General features: G+C 34.2%; 1 protein-coding gene and 1 pseudogene across 2 annotated transcripts; one reads left to right on the top strand and one right to left on the bottom strand.

Annotated features, from left to right (window-relative positions):
* The first annotated feature begins 1,074 nt into the window (after window positions 1-1,074).
* LOC108997847 lies at window positions 1,075-3,851 on the top strand (annotated as a pseudogene).
* Window positions 3,852-5,010: 1,159 nt separating this feature from the next.
* On the bottom strand, window positions 5,011-6,732 carry LOC108997979 (UPF0481 protein At3g47200-like). 2 transcript variants are annotated; one of them, XM_018974383.2, is made up of 2 exons: window positions 6,626-6,732; window positions 5,011-6,461 (listed from the first exon to the last, which is right to left on the bottom strand). In XM_018974383.2, the coding sequence occupies exon 2, from the start codon at window positions 6,417-6,419 to the stop codon at window positions 5,109-5,111; it is 1,311 nt and encodes a 436-aa protein (XP_018829928.2). In that variant the 5' UTR covers window positions 6,420-6,461; window positions 6,626-6,732; the 3' UTR covers window positions 5,011-5,108. The 2 variants fall into 2 exon arrangements, with proteins under 2 accessions (XP_018829928.2, XP_035547051.1); XM_035691158.1 differs by having other exon boundaries at window positions 5,011-5,566; window positions 5,643-6,718.
* Between the last annotated feature and the right edge of the window lie 11,780 nt (window positions 6,733-18,512).

Below are 18,512 nucleotides of genomic sequence, written 5' to 3'. Positions count from 1 at the left end.
GTCTCTAGCAACTGCCTACAAACAGTGATACTCTTCAATATTTCCGCTCTACGTGAATCCGAAAAAATTCCTTCATTACTTGCTTCCTTCTTCGAGTTTTCCTACTGCCTTATATTCAAGGTTTCCTCAACATCCTTCACCCCAACTCTCTTCCAAGTTAGCTTAACCTTATCTCTAACCCTATCTACTGCAGCTCCAACCCCAGAGTCCATCTACTTTGGATGTTCCCTCCTATGGCACGTACTCTCTTGATGTCCTTGCTTATGAAAAACTGTGCAAAATAGAGGCAACGAATTGAATACTACCTCCTGTTACTGGCTGGTTGTAAGCCCCGGAGCACGCAACCAAAAATGCTTTTAAACCGGCTTAGACACATCAATTTCAACACATATTCGCGCTGCCTTCAGCTAGTTACGCATGCTGTTGCATTATCCCTCTTTAAATATTTTCCAAAACCCCCACCACTTGTCCTCAACATTGACTCATGAAAGAAATTTGGTGGCAACCCAGGCAAGGTAACCAAGACCGGAACAAAAGGGGAATCTCCCTCCTCTACAAAATCCAACGTCCAATGGGCAATGCGATACGGACCCCCCACAAGATCTGAGTTCCCACGAGCCATAACGGATATGAAATCCTCTTCATTTGTCAACCGAACAAAAATATTTCTAGGATTTTTCAACTGCCCAACGATAGGCATGGAGCGCAAATTCCAGCGATTCTTGATGAAACCACGAACGTGATCTAGTGAGGGACGCCTACGTAAGAATTTTAACACCACTAAAAATCTAAAAGGTTATGCTGATTGCTTTATTTCGGCTATGGAGAAAAGAAAAAACATCTCCCCATCTGCATATCACGCCTACCTGAAAGGGATTTCCACCTCAGGAAGCATTTGAGGCCGCGCCACAACCACATCCTCAAACCCATAACCAGACGCACCACCCAATCGGATCTCTGCCTTTGTCGATGTTTTCTGGTCGGAAGCCCCTCCTGTAACCCCCTGCCCCACCACCAAAGTTGTACGGCCGACGATAGATGCCATACGAAATCGCCCTCAAAGTCGAGAGAAAAATGGTAGAATCAGATCCTTTACTTGAAGCAGCCTTGTTTCTGGTTAAACCCAGTTGTTATTTTGATGGTGTTAAATTATTTTAAAGTGCCTGTTACCAGTGTTCTGGAACATTTGTATTAAGTTTCAATCCAGTCTTCATAATGTACGTGTTGTAACAGGTCATTAGAATAGACCTGTTGTCACAGTCTCTCTTGCCAGCAATTGTTGAGCTTGCAGAGGATAGACACTGGAGTTTTCGGCTCACTATAATAGAATATATACCTTTGTTGGCAAGTCAATTGGGTGTTGCCTTTTTTGATAACAAGCTTGGAGCTCTTTGCACGCAATGGTTAAAAGATAAGGTTTGTATAGATTTGGGTTATTGAGTCGTAATTGTATTAAACATGGTGTGCTTATGCTTTTCATTCTATCTTTATATATGTTTTGATTTATTAACTTGTGTGTTGGGTTTATTAACTGTAATACCTGACATGCACAATAACAAGCATGGTTATGCAATTTGATTTGCTTGATCATAATGATATGTGGTTTATATTTTGCTAATTTTCATGGTATTGCCTGCAGGATTACTCAATTCGTGATGCAGCTGCAAATGATGTGGAACAGCTTGCAGATCATGAATTTGGCCCAGAGTGGGCAATGCAGCACATAATTCCATAGGTTCTAGTTTTGTGTTATTGTGATTTATTTCTATAAATACTTCACTATTACCTTTCCTCTTGAAAACAAAAAAGATTATCAGATAAATGCTGGTGCATGACATGGTTTAATACTCTTGATTGTGAAGGAAGCTAGTGAATGAGACCCTACAGTGTTTGGAACAAGCCGTTTATAATGATTCCAAGGGATTCCAATTGTAATTTTGATTAGCCATTTTAGAGTATAGGCTCATATATGGTTTGGGCCTCAGTTATGTCTCTACAAATGGTGTTCTCAAGCAATGTGAGATCTCATTCATTACTTTCTAATACACAATCCAAGGTAATACACATGGATATGCGGTGTCTGATAGGTTTTTTATTTTCACTGGTGTAAATTTTCAAAATTATCTCTAGTATATGCAATATCAAATTTTCACTTATAAAAACAATATGTAACATGTATCCCTATAACCCTGAAGAATGCAAGAATGTAATTGTCCCGTCATAGGTTATATTCATTCCTTTGTAACCTTTGAATGAGAACAAATTCTTTGTCGAAATCCTGTAATTTAGGTGCTAGAGTCGTGAATTATGACTTTTTTTTTTTTTTTTTAATTTGCATATTGGGGTTTGATTTTTTAGTAAAGAAATATTTTCTGATGAAAGAGATCTATAAGATGGTAAAGAAAATCGACTTACAATAGAAAATATTCATCAGTAACTTAACCTTATTAATCAGTGGAAAAGGCGCATCCAAGTACGTCAATGTGTTATTTTAATTATTATTATTATTATTATTATTATTATTATTATTATAAGCTCTTTGAAAGGAGGTAGTAACTCATTCCAAATTTTATTTATTTATTTATTCTTTGGTGTAATGCTTTGAAACAACTTGGAATTTCTCTTAGAGGTCTTGGACATGACTAACAACTTCCACTATCTATATCGGATGACCATTTTACATGCAATTTCTCCACTTGCTCCCATGATGGGCCCAGAAATTACTTGTTCCAAACTCCTGCCTGTGGTCATCAATGCATCAAAAGATCGGTAAAGTTGATGGGTTCTATGTGTGAATTGTGGTTCTGAATATCTTTCTAATTGTTTACCAACATCAAGTTCAATGTGGCTAAACTGTTGCAGTCACTTATTCCCATAGTTGACCAGTTTGTAAGTAGCTAAATCTATTTTGATTACAGATAACTGATGAAAATGATTTTGAGTGAGATGTTATATGGCTGAAGGACTTGTCTTCAATTTAGAACTGATGTTATTCTAACATAAGTAGGTAGTGCTACAAGTATGCACAACATTATACGTATTGAGTGGCAGTCCAATTTTATTAATTTTTTTTTATTTTTTTATTCAAATTTTGAAATCTTCACCATATCAATAGCTGACATATCAGCATGTATGATTATGTGTGTAAAATTTCAAGTTGAGATAGCATTTTCCTTCTAACATTAGATAAAATTCACCTCTTTCTACTACACAAAGCGTTTCAGACAATTGGTGATTTAACATTATACTAGAGACATGTTATGAGTTTGTATCCTAATTTCAAATAAATTTTCTACGTGTTGGGCCCATTTATTAAGAGGGAATCTGACCAACACATGTGGAACAGTGTTACAATATTAGCCAAATGGTTAAATTCATCCCTTCCTTCTAGCTTAAGTTGTCGAGACAATTTGTAATTCAACATTTAGATTATTTATGATGCTTGTAGAAAATTCACTATCCTACTCTAAGAGAGACCAAAAGACTTACAGGTGAATGTAAAAGGCACGATATGTTGTATCATATGGTCAGATGCACTTGGAATCACAGAGTAGGGATGTCTTCTTTACCAATACTCCCCTATCGTTCCCCATTTGGCGATGGAGACAGTGATAACTAAGGTTGTCCATTGAAATGACTTCATTATCCTACTTGCCTTGTCTAATAAAGATTGGGTACTGATTGGGATGATTTTTGAACAATGCGGGTTGTGGAGAAGACAATTTGTCCTTTGTTTGGTCGAACTCAGTGAGGATCCAGACGTTGATGTGAGGTTCTTTGCCAACCAAGCTCTGTAGTCAAGTGATCAGGTCATGATGTCTACCTAGATTTGACTTTGTCATTGATTTTTTCTTTACCTATAATTTTCATTGTTGTTTTCCTGTCCTATGTGCGAGTTAGCATACTCATTAATGTACTATCTTACTCGAGGTACTAGCAGATTTTCCCCCCCTAGCCAAACAATTTATTGTCCTCAGATCCTCTAAGACCATTTTGTGCAAAAAACGATGACTTGTTTCATGCAACATTATTTAGCTTGTGTGATCATGTAATCATCCTTGTTGAATTGTACTCCAATTCTTCGATATTAGGGACCTAATTTGGTTGAATCATTTACAAATTAGAGAATTTGTTTAGCTAATTAAATATAACGAAAGCAACAACATTATTTCAACTTTGATTGGCATGCCTTGCACTGCTTGCATCTTGCAGATATAGTAGTTTTTCGCTCAATTGATCCATTCCATTGGCAATGTTTGTGATTTTTTAAATGAGAAATGCTACTATGCCGACCAGTTATACCGTTCACTTTGCCCAACATGGTGGTGCCATGTGGTTTATTAAAATAATAATAATAAAAAAAACACAAACATAAAAGGGGTAGAGGGAACTTAGGGGTTTGGTATTTTTTCTTTTTGAATGCTTTTTTGTTTTGAATATATATATATATATACACCAAGTGGTCCCGTGTCAATTGGGCAAAGTGAGCGGAATAACTGGGGCAACATAATAGCAATGCCCTTTTGAAAATTTTCATGTATGGTAAGGTAAAATTCTGGTGCCCAGTTTTGGTGCTCTAGTGAAAATGATTGAAATTGCAAGGAGAAAATGAAGGGGAAATAAAAAGGAAAAAAAGAGAAGAAATCAGTTTTATCCACAATTAGAGTGAATGGAAATTGCAGTACTTGTCTAAAAACAAGAAGAAAAGAAGAAAGAAATTGTTGTTAAGAGACCATAGAGCTTGGGATTTTAATATCCACATTGACGTGATTTAATGTAATGCACCCAATTGTAATTTTTTTATATTGTAAAGTAGTCGATCTAACATATGATTTGTGTGCATTTTCTTGTATAAGATTTGTGTGTAGACCCAATAATATTTCTCATCACTCATATGATAACCATTTAAAACGTACCACTCAACTAAATATGATTGCAAATGAAAAAATTAGGATATAAATTAGGATAAAGAATTGCTCGAATCCAAGAGCGATAGATTTATTACTGATATGTACATTAAGATTTCAGTTCGACAACATAATGAACCAATTACGTGTATAACGTAAATTATCAGAAAGCAATACAATACCCTTAGAATTACAAAAGCTTCATTTCCAATTCTTCACCGAGATGAGAGCACATACAGTTTGTGTGACAGTGAGCAGCAACCCTATGGCGGCAACACCCCTCCAAGGGTTGTAAAAATATTCACGTTTCAAGATAGCCATCATTCTATGGAGAGCAGTCTCGCTGGCGTTATAGAATTTGTTCAACTTTTCAGCCATCCTGTGATAATCAGAGTTCATTTGGAAATAGAAAAGTTTTTCGCCGGACAGCTTGTTGATCATTGAAGTTGCCACGACGCCATCCAGCCAATTATGGATGATATGCTCTCGTACAAGTACATCTATATCTTTGACTGTTTTGATAAGCATACTTAACAGGATATAGTAATCAGTAATATATGGATCTTCAGGATAGTGACATTCCTCAAAGGCGACGAGGTTCCGAGCATGAATCTCCGTGCTACTGTCTAACTGAAAGGGTGGGATTTCCAGCACTCCGTCTGCATATTTTAGTTCAAGTTCAAGAGGTGACCAATTAATATTGCTTGATTCTCTCTTCTTAAACTTCAATCCTACCTCATCAAGCTGGGCTAAACTGTACATTTCCTTCATATTTCGATAACTTCTTTGCGGTCGCCTTTCGGGAGGAGGCATGCAAAAGTTTCTAACCAAGTCAGTGAAGTGCAATATAAATATTTCCGACTTAGAATGAAGAAAATTTTGAACGTTGTAATATTCAAACTGCCTAAAGCTAAGCTCAATGAAGGGGTGAATTTTTGAGAGAGAGAGAAATGCAGTGTCATATATTTTCTCGATAACAAAGAAAGGAAGCTGATTTTCAAGTAATATCAAGTCCATCTGCATTTTATTGCACAACCACGGCTTTGATATTTCCCGGTCATACTCGGTCCAGATTTTGGACTTGTTTTTCAAGAAATACACGATAATGAAGCTGGCATCAAGCAGGATCATTTTCACAAAATCATCACTGCCAAGTGGTATAGTCTCCGAATAACATTCCCGAACACTTTCTTCCGCACCTTTTATAGTGCTCACTATATCTTCCAACTTTGTTTCGGCTCGGTCTGTGAAAATCTTGAGATATCTCAATTTAAACCTTTCCATGGTTTGCAATTTTCGGTTATCACGATGAAAAGGCCCAATTGATATTACCTGAGGAGTATAAGCTTCTTCGTTCAATTTGCGCATGTGATCTGGAACCTTGTAGATACAACGATGTTTAGTTGATGATGCTGGGAGTGTATCTAAGTTTTTTATAACACCTTTGATTTCCTCGGACAATTTCTTAATCCCATGTTCCTGATTTTTTACAAAAGCTGATTGTCCTGCCATCTATATATATATATATATATGAAGTTGCTATTCTGAAACTTCCTGCTGACAAGCACAAGATCCTCAATATATATATATATAGAGAGAGAGAGAGAGAGAGAGAGAGAGGGAGTTAGCTAAAACGAGGATCGATCGATGTGCATAAAAGAATAAAAGAAATTAATGAAATAAACCTGAGAATGAGAGGATGAGATTTCTTATTGAACCTGATACAACAGAAGTACTCGTCCTGCAAGCTTTATGCGCATGCACTGAGATAAAGGACAAATTAAAGAGCTTTTCAAACTTCGGAAATGAAATGCAGATCTTTAATTAATTCACTGTGCGACTCTTTAAAATTAAAGGGCTATATATAGACAAACAACTTCTCGCTTTGCCCGTCTTAAGCTTGTTGCCATATCTCCTTATACAAGCGAGGTCGATCAGTAATCCATTCCGGCCCGCCTCAATTAAATGGAAAATATGGAAAATTCTACGAGCTATACTACTATTTTACTTTCATCTCATTAAGTAAATCTCATTAAGTAAGATGTGACATGTTTATCATCATTAAATAATCATGATTTATTACATATTTTTTTGTCATCTAATAGTGATGAATGTGCCACATACTATTTAGTATGATCAAAATAGAATAAGAATGTGGTGTATAGCATTACTCCAATATATATGAGATGTGTTTGCAATACTTGCAATGTAGTTTAATAATTTAAGATATATATATATATATATATATTATATAAAAAAAATTAAATATATTATCTAAGCCACGTCTGGAAGATCTTTTTGTAAATCAACTATTTTTCTAATTATAATTTGGTTAACAAACTATAAATTTGGAGAAGTTCTAAATTTGAAAAGAAATTTACAATCGGAGTATAACGACATATTATATTTAGGACATGTTTGGACACTATGAGAATTATTAAAATTCTCAAAATTTTTAAAACTTCTTATAATTTTATTCTTAATATCACTTAAATACAAAATACTTATCAATTTCAAAATTTAATTTTTTTCATCTATTCACTATCTAATCATGATATTTAGATACAAAATTCAATATAACTTTTACAAATTTCAAAACATCATACAAAAATCAATACAACTTCTACAAATTCCAAAATAAAATTATATTAAAAAATTATATTTAAACCATTTTTTAACTTTATAATATAATGTCTATTCAACTTTTTCTCTCTCATTTCTCTAATCCTAATATAAGTACATTTTCCCTCAATCAATTTCACTAGTATTCTTAAAATTTTGAGATACTCGATCCAAGTATTGTGCACACAAAAGTCTTTTTGCAAAAGTATATTTGTTTCTACTATTGGATTTGCCTAGAAACAAATCTACTCTTAAACAAACGCTTGAGAATTGATTATAATTAGGGATGACAATTCCATGTTTAGGGGTCGTGATTGTATAAGTCAACCCAAACATGATCCATTTAGTTAAATGGATCAAATTCTCAAAACCTAGCACAACCTATTTAAATAATGTGTGACATGACACGATTCATTTTAACCCGTTTAATAATTTATGAAAAATGAGTCCCCACTACACAACCTATTTCAACCCGTTTTATGTAAACGGATTGAATTGACGCTCACAAGCCATTTGACTTGATTAATACAATCTTATATAAAAGTTGAAATCTATATTTACTTTTTAACAAAGAGTCTTACGATTTTTTAAATAAAGTATGTGCTGTTTGCACGTCCTAAAATTATAAGTAGCATTCTTGGAAAAAAAAAAAAAAAACTTTACATGTGAACCGAAATGAAAAAATGTTTTTCTACTAAAAATTGTATTGAAATTGAGTACTTGAATTAAACAAAGTCTATTCTATTAACTTTCCAGAGTGGATGGGTTGCAAACTTGCAAATGACCCCCAATGGTACCACGCAAGAGGTAGGACGTCATTGTAATGAGCTCATCGAAGGTTGATTTAATGCCTTGACACCACATGGAGGTTGGACATTGACAGTACCCCGTACATACTATAATCTGATACTCAAAATTTTCATTGTTTAATAGTCATATTCATTTTTACAACTTTCCACCAATAATTTGTTGTATTTATTAAAGAGAAATAATGATATTTATTGTGGAGTGTATAAATATTGTACAATTTAAAAAAAAAAAATAAATACGAAACTTATATAAAACAAAACTAACGTTTTATTAATAAACCTCACTATTTTTTAAAAACAATTATGCGACATTTGCTTACTCTTCATTAATAAAACTTTGACATAAAGAAATCAGATGTTCAGCAAAAAATATAATTTAAAGCATGCTTATTGAATGAACTCGACTAGGGAAAAAAAATTTATATAATCTTAGAGTGCATAAACTTCCACATTTTCTTTATTAAAAAAAAGTAAATAAATATGAGATTAATATGAAAAAATTGATTTCTTAATGATGGATTATCGAAATTATCCATATAACCTTGAAGATTGCAAGAAAGTAATTATCCCAACACAGGTTATATTCATGATCCTGCAATGCAAATGGCGCATCCAAGTATTAGCTGGTGTTATTTTAATTTTTTATTATTATTACAAGCTGCTCTTTGAAATTTTTACTCATGCGATTTATTTATTTATTTTCTTTTTCTTTGGTGTAATTCTTTTAAACAACTTTAAATTTCTCTTCCAGGTCTTGGAGATGACTAACAAACCCCACAATCTTTATGGAATCACCATTTTACATGCAATTAATTTCTACACTGCTCCTGTGATAGATCAATCATAATATTTAAACTAGTTGTTATAACTGATATCACTTCATTATCTCACTCTGCTTATTTAATAAAGTGCTTATTTAATAAAGATCACTTACTACTTATCGGAATGATTTTTCAACAAGAGCTAGCAGTATTACAACCACCTAAGATGTAGCACTTAGATTTGACTTGTCATTAAATTTTTCCTCTAATTTTCAGTACTATTGTTATCATGTCCAATTTACAAGCGAATATAAAGGTTAATAAATTATCTTACTTGAGTGAGAGCACTGGTATAAATCTAGTCAAACGCTAATATCTAGTCAAATTTTAGTTAAATAGCTTAAAAATAGTTTGTATTGGAGTAGTCAAATTTTTTTTTTTCATTTATTCATATTCTTACATATTTGCCAAGGGGATCTGGATAATATTCCAGGATCTCTCTCTCCAGCCCCATGTTGGATATCCCTTTAGATCAGCATTTTGGCATCCCTATATACAAGAAAACTGCTTATTTGTGGCAATTTAATTCCAGCGAAATGACTATTTACAGCTAAAATGAATCTGTTTTGGTCACAAATAGCCTTTTCACCTCAATTAAATAGCCACAAAAGCCTATTTTTCTTGTAGTATATATATATTATTTGACAAAAATACATATTCACTATTTAAACTATTCCCTTTTCTGAAATCATCCTTAACAAATGTCCAAATCATTCACAAGTATTCCGAGTCATCTACAAGAGTCCATCTTTTGATCTCCTTTATATCCACTTTCAAATGAAGCCGTGAGTGGTTTCCTTAATTTGTTTCCGTGCTCTATTTCCTCCTACACTAGAATTAAAAGTTTTTTTTATATACCTGGAAATCCAAATCAGCCTTAACAAACGTCTAAATCATTCACAAGTACTCCGAGTCATCTACAAGAGTCCATCTCTTGATCTCCTGTTCTCCAGGATCATTCACGTGATGCATATGACATTAATGCATGTACATCGCATTTTCAAACCTTTAATACATCAGCCACTCATGATTCTTCATGCATCTGATCTAGTTAAAGTTGACATGTGTGGTGTTAAGTAATTTTCTTAGACAATTAATTTCTTATTATTTTTATTCAATGATCTCAAGCCTAGACATGAGTGCAGGTATGTACTACATGGAGTGTGACGCCCCGACTCCCACTTATGGAAACACGGAAATCGTGATATCGAAATGATGACAACACGGGTCATGCATCTCAACTATAAGTGCTCAAGTGTATGCAACATGTAAAAGTGCATAACAAAAGTCGCAGCGGTTAATTAAAAGTTCACCAACTAAGTATCATAAATTTAAATACTGAGTTACCAAAATAAAAGTAGTATAGAAAGGAACTATACAGTTATCCAAAAAAAAATATAATACAAAGGGTAAAATACATAAACAAGTGATAAAATGAATCCCGATACACGAGAGCAACCCTAGGTCACTCCTCCAGCAGAGCCAAAGTCTAAGGCTCGTCATCCTCATCTGCATTAAAATCAGCGATACAATAAAACAGTACCGCAGGTAAGTAATAATCCAAACAACCACGAGATAAAAATGCATTAATGCAACCAACAAACAGACCCCAAAATCTTATTTTTTCCAAAAATGATTATTTTCCAACACATGCCAAAAACCCCATTTGACCATAAACACACCATGAATAATATCTGTCATTTTTCTAAAAAATGTGCTCGTATCCATTAAATCATAAACTGACAACATAATCATTTATCAGACACTGTAGGCGGGAATCACAGTCAGCACTCTACCACCATCCCTACTGTATGCACCATAGGCGGAAATCACAAGCAGAACTATACCACCATTGCTACCGCATGCCAAAAATTATACTTGAAATACATGTTTATGTGTATACTTGAAATACTAGATTTTCATGTGAGAAATGATTTTGGGCATGTTGGAAATGATTGGATTGATGGTTTGAGAGAAATGAAAAGGGACTATAGGGATGGTGGTAAGTAGGGATTATGGTATAGTCCCGCCTGTGATTCCAGCCTACGGTGCACGCAGTAGGGATGGTGGTAACCAGGGATGGTGGTATAATCCCGCTTGTGATTCCCGCCTACGATGCATGCGGTAGGGATGGTGGTAAGCAGGGACGATGGTAGAGTTCCGCCTGTGATTCCCGCCCACGGTGCTCTGATAAGTACCTATTGTGTGAAAAGGAACTGTAGGGATGGTGATAAGAACTGGGCATCGCTACGAAGCCAGGACGTGCGGATGGTCCCTAGGGGAGATCATGGTGCATATGGTAATAATAGATTAATGGGTTATTTTCTGGAAAAATAGTGTGTGTTGAATAAAATGATTTTATGTGAATCATTTTCTAGGAAAATGTTTTACGGATATTTTGGGCCAAATGAGATTTTAGCGTGTGTTGGAAAATATTCATTTTTGGGGAAAATGATATTTTGAGAATAAAGCATATTTCATCATATGCACGCATGTTGGTTGCATTAATACATTTTTTATTCCTGAGGGTTGTTAGGGTTATACTTACCTGCAGTACCGTTTTGTGGTAACACATATTTTGATGCAGATGAAGAAGAAGGTGAGCTTGAGGATTCGGCTCTACCCGAGGAGTGATTTGGTATCACTCATTTTATTGAGATTTGTATTATTTAATTTGAGATGACTGTATAATTTTTAAACCTTTTTTACAGATTGTTTAAATTGTGTTTAAACTCTGGTACTTAGTAGACTTAATTATCCGCTGCGTTTTTATTGTACATTGTTGCATATACACATACACATGGCACTATCGTTGGGATGTGTAACCATGTTGTCATCATCCTGACGTTTTGATTCCCGTGTTTCCTTACATGGGGGTCGGGGGGCGCCACAATTGTGGCAAAAGATATATTGAGACGAAAATCATCATTTCATCCTAAAAATTATCTTTTAGGACGTAATTGAAGGAAACTGTTAGAACACGTTCGAACGGGAATTTCTTTCGTCAGGGTTGAAATTCGTTCCAGAATATCGTTCGAATGGTTACAATTTTACGTTCTAACAAGATTAATTTGTTTGATCAATCGAACTCTAAGAAAATAAATTGCCTTCGAACATTATGTGATTGTTCGAATGCTCATAGCGTTCGAAAGTTATGTAGTCGTTTGAATGATAACTATTTTATTTAAAGTTAATAAAAAATTAAATAGACATTCATAATATTTGAAAAAATATATTAGAAACTATTTAACACTCACAAAAGTTTTATAATAAATGCAAACTAAATAAATAACCGTGAGAATGACATTGTTCGTACATAAATAGATAATCCCAAAATCTGTACGCAAAAAACCATCAGTTGCTTAGTGGCCTGTACTGTTGCATAAGCTGCTGCATTTGGAGTTGCATCTGTCTTCTGAACTCTTCTTGTTGCTCTTCATGTTGTTTGAGGCACGTCTACATGTCTGCTTGTTTTGCCAATCGAGCCTCTAACTCATACTACATTGTAGTCAATTTTTTTATTCTGAAATTCGTATTCTCTTGCACTATAGAAGTCATAAATGCAAACCTGGAAGAAGAGGAAGAGGGAGAAGGCTTTACACAGCAACCCAAACCCCTCAAATATCCTGAACATTGACCTAGGACCTGTGTAAAAATATCATTATTACTTGTTGAGAAATTTTGATTTAACACAGATTCAACATGTAGTGCAACCATTTTATCCTAGACATATATAAGATTAAAAAATTAATATTGTCATAAATATTCTAATATATTTAATTAAAACAGGTTATAATATTTACATAATTTTCACGGGCAGCAAGATGAGTCCACTCTCCATTACGATCAGTGTGCGATGCAACATATAATTTTGTCAGATCATAATTGGTATCTGAATCTTGCTGCAATAAATATGTGTTAATATATAAAGTCATTATGATTTATCCAAATAATTAACTATATTCAATAAAAAAAACTAGCAATACCAATTTCTTAGAGAGGCGATGGAAATATCTTGAACCTGCATGATGATTAATCTTCAATTTTGATCTATTTATTTTGTTTATAGAACTTCACTCCTGCAAAAAAATTGAAAATATTATGAAGCGAAATGATAAATAAGACAAGTAAAATAATTAAATTTAATTATACCTGATATGATGAATCCTTAAACATGTCACAAAGTTTTTCCCACTCAGAGGTCTGACATCCTGAAAAGGATGTTGGTGTGCATCTTCCTTCTTCTCAAACTTGTTATAATGCTCATGACACATCGTCTTATATTTGTGGAATGCATTACCCATAAGCTCTTCCACAGTCTTACGCTCCTCTCTCCGACCAAAATTTAATTCGAAATCATCATTAAAAAAAATAGTCACAAACACATTATCATTATAATATTCTAAATTTAAGTAAAATATAGAAATTTATACTACTAAATCAATGTTTTAAACATTATCAAATAACGCTTCTTGATAAGCTCTTTAACATCTTGGGAGACTTTCTTTCATGAAGTTGTTGCCAAACGTGCATAAGTTCGTGTAAGAGCACCCACATGCGATGCAAGCCAAGCTGCTAGTTGTCCTTCGTCTCTTGTATGTTCGTCAGGAATGTTAACGTTGATCTTACCCACCTTACGATATTTTTACAATGTCACCCCTCTAGTGGTGCCTCGACCTTGACGAGATTGTACTGTAGACTCTATAAAATATAACATTGTAATCAATTTATATTATATGTCTATTATAGGACCTTAATTAATAAATTTTATGAGTATTTGATTTATAACTTGTTCTATAGAGTCAATCTCTAATGGTGAGTCTGAAGGAGAGCTAGGAACAAGTGGAGATGGGTTGCGAACTTCCTTCCTCTTTGGTGGCATAATTTTAAACTACTGATACATTCAATAAGTAAAATATTTGTCATCAAGAGTAATGTTAACACATAATTGATTAATCATAATTTGTATCAGTTTCATTTGACAATTCGCTCTCATCATCTGTAGATACTTCAGATGATTCAACATTTTCCTCAACTGTTGCATCAACAATTTCAGCCTCAATATCTTCTCTATTTAATGGAATCATCTCATATTGGCTCAAATTCACAAATAAATTTAAAGCGGGTTGAATCTCTTGGTATGCTTCTTGAGTAGAGGGGTCATCTTCTTCTTCATCTTATCCTTCCGTCTGAGGGATAACATCATATATATTTTTCTTGGAGAATATTTTTGTACTACTCGCCATTGATTTCCTAACTTCGGGACATCTGAGTAGAATACCTGAGATGCTTGAGAAGCCAAAATAAAAGGATTATCTTCATACCATTTTCTTTATGTATTAACACTAAAAAAAATTCATAATCACGGACTCCAGTTCGAGAATTGCTTAAATCTCACCAATCACATTTAAGCAGATACACTGCAAGCTCTCTCAAATATTTCATTTCAATTATATCGACAATAACCCCATAGAAATCAATATTTTCTCCATCATAACTTCATTCGACTAGAACACCACTATTTTAGGTTTTCCTATAACAATCTTGATCCATTGTGTGATACCTACTTCCCCGAGAAATACATGCAGAATATCGAGCAGCGCGTCTCAATGGGCCACACAGCAATGCATACAGTTCATCCAATATATATGATTTAGATTATTCGCATGCATTTGTACAACCTACATTTTGATTAAAACATATATTATGTCAAAATTTAAATCAATATTTTTTTATTGGTTATTGAGTAAAGCATATGTAATGTAATTACCCATTCTTCAAACCATCTCGAGAACTCCTCTTCATGTTTCTGGTTTATATCATTTACTTTCAGTTTCTTGAGCACGTTAATATGATCACTAAAATTGATGATTACCACAAATCTTTTATATTCTTAGAATTTTTTAAAGTAGTTGAGCGAATTTAAATTAAGAATAAGTTATAACTTACTTCAAGTAGTTCTCTATCTCAGGGAAATTATTCAGCACGTATCCCTGAAGCTTTATCGAACTCTCTTCTACATAAGTCATAACCACGCACTGCACCAATTGGACGTACTTGTTGGGAAAACACAGAAAGCACATTCCGTTGTCTTGCACGGTCAACGTCAAAGTTTCTTTTCGGCCGATCAAACCGAGTGTCAACTTTGTGGAAATATTTGGAATAGAAGATATGCCACTCATCGTCAATATATGATTTTGCAATTGATCTTTTTGGGCAGGCCTTGTTACCCACTGTACGTTTCAACTTTCCAATAAATCGTTCAATGGGATACATCCATCTATATTGAACTGGTCCTACAAGTTGAGCCTCATGTGGCAAATGAACGACTATGTGAACCATGACGTCGAAGAATGACGGTGGGTAAATACTTTCTAGCTTACACAATATTATGGCAATTTCCCATTCCATTCGATCCAAAGCTTCTACATTCAACTTCCTAGTAAAAAAATGCACTCAACTCAGTCAAATCCACACGCACATCTCTCGTTAAGTACCTATGGATACCAATAGGAAAGATACGCTGTAAGAAGACATGACAATCATGACTTTTTAATCCAGTCAGTTTTCAATCATTTGTTTTCACACACCTTGTTAGATTCGAGGCATAAACGTCCGGTAATTTAATCTTCAGTAGCCACTCACAAAATGTAACCATTTCGTTCCTCGACAATGTATACCACCCAATCGGCATATAGATAGATGAATCATTTTCTTGTAATTGCATTTCCCGTCTTATTCTCAGCTGCTTCAAATCCTTTCTTAAGTTTATTGTATCCTTTGTTTTTCCTTCAATTGATATCAATGTTCCTAATACGGATTCGTAGATTTTTTTTCAATATGCATAACATCAAGACTATGCCGCAATTTTAACTTTGACCAGTACAGGAGTTCGAAAAACATATTAGCATATCCGGATAACAGGGGATGAATCTACCAAAATCAGAATGTTGGACAACAATAGATATAGTTCGATAGTTTGCAAGAATGATCTTACAATCTCAAACTGTCCACTCTGGACAATTCAATAGATATCAATCAAGCATTCATCCGGATTGATAACTCTCGAATGGGTCTTAAGTTTATTTTGATGACCAAACAATGCAAAATATGCTAACATATGTCAAACAAGAACAACATATTATTTATACAACAATACAACAAAAACATAATTATTAGGTATTATTTAAAGATTTTGTAACGCCCCAAACCCGAGTGACTTGGAGAATTACTACTTGTCACTTATAAACTTGTTTCCCAACACAACTAAAATAAATCTAAAAAAAAAAATAACTTTATTAGCAAGACTCAAACTCATGTCTTATAAATAAACACCTTGAAAACTCCACAAAATCATTACCGCAAACAAAAAAAATAAACTAAGGAGTCCACAATCTCCCGGTAGTCATAACAAACCAAACTGATAATTTCACAAGTCTTTCTAAACCCAAGATATAATTAAATCCAAGAGACATTAAATCTAAAGAAAATCAGAATTCCTTCTTTTAACATCCTCTCCTTAGCTGAATCATGTTCACCAATCTAATCTAGGTCCTCAATTGGACTCTTCACATCATCTAAAAATATTATGAAGATAGAGGGTGAGTTATCAACAACTCAGTAAGCAGAGAACATATGCTAGCGTGCAAACATGAGCATATACAAAGTACAGTATGCAGAACAAAATATTTTCCAGAGTTATCATGCAGAACAAAATATGTTTTTTAACGTAACATAACGATGGTTTTAAATCACGTAAAACCCAGAGTACTTTGGCATAACATAACCTGAGCATCATCATCACATCAAAACAGAGCATCTCACAGAGTAGAGACCATGTTTCACCCCCGTGGTAGGGTTGTGCTAACCCTGGTGGCCAAACTAGGCAGAGACAGAAATGAAATCTTTCCTTTATTCTTCTCGAAGCCCCGAGTGTGCACACAGGAAAGACCATAATAAAACCACTTTATTTCCAAAGTGGGTGCACTCAGAGACAGAGAAGTTGGTACCAACCCAAACAGAGCAAAACATTACAGAGCAAAGCAGAGACAGAGTCAGAGTCAAATACGAAAATCAATACACCATGCCAAAGGTTTTCAGATGTTATATCAAAATAAAACAGAGTACCAAAACATAATCAGATCATTTTCACATACTGAAAAAAAAAAGTCAGAACATCTTTCTAAATAAATGCACAAATTTGTAAATTCTCAATATCGCTCTTTTTCAAATTTCAAAGACCATATGATAGAATTTAGCTCATGTCTACACAATACATATTAGAAAATATTTTTCCTTTTCATACAAATTTCATGAATAATGCAAATAAACGACTGAGGTTGGTTTTTGTTTTCCCAAATTCTCAGTACATCACAACATATGCAAGTTTTTAGAAAGTCAACCTCAGTCGTATTACCTCGTATAACACCTAACATAGGAACCCCGCTTACCTAACTCTTGCAGCGTATTATCTATGCCTTGAAAACAATCTCTATTAGTCTCGTCACCTATGCATAAAAATAATATATATAAACTAAGTATTAGAGACCAACAACACAATTTCGATCTAAAAATTTAAGAACCAATTTCTAAACCATATTTCAGCAAATTTAATTCAACTCAAATAGCCAAATAACAATCTTGACAGCCCACACTTCAACCCAAAATACAATATACCAACTTCAAAATTGTCCTATACGCCCACCAACCAAAATCAACTCAAATAATCAATAAATCACACCCATTTCAGTAGCCCATAACTCCAAACAACCACCAACAATTTAACCAAAATAACATTACACATTAAACCTTTCTCTCCGTTCACAACTCCACAAAAGAAAAATCCAACATTTCTAAAAGTTAATCGGGCACCCAACAAGACTCACTTCTATATATTTCTAAAACACCAATCCAACAAATCAAATTTTATTCTCAAGAGAGAAAAATACCCAACAAAGTGAAAAACTTAAGGTTGAAGGCTCAACGTTTATGAGAAACTGAGTAGAACGATCACTGCACCACAACAAACACAAGGCGCACGGGAAAGAAAATCCAACAAAACCACAGGCTGCACTTCAAAAAAATTCTATTCAATAACCATTTCGAGTAAGAGGAAGAGAGATGTGAAAACTTAAAGAGGAAAAGAGAAGAGAAGAGATTAGCCCACTAGATAAGCTCTCGGCAACCAAGACTGAAATTTTGTATTATCCAAAACTGCAGCTCCAACAAGTACTGAGCAATAGAGGGACGCGAGAGAGAGAGACACACAATCTGCAGCAATAGAGGGGCGCGAGAGAGAGAAGCACACTAATCTGCAGAAATGGAGGGATGCGATAGAGAGAGAAACCGATTTT

This window comes from Juglans regia, chromosome 6, assembly GCF_001411555.2.
Source record: "Juglans regia cultivar Chandler chromosome 6, Walnut 2.0, whole genome shotgun sequence".
NCBI classification, from domain to species: domain Eukaryota; kingdom Viridiplantae; phylum Streptophyta; class Magnoliopsida; order Fagales; family Juglandaceae; genus Juglans; species Juglans regia.
This window is presented reverse-complemented; position numbering and strand designations above follow the sequence as displayed.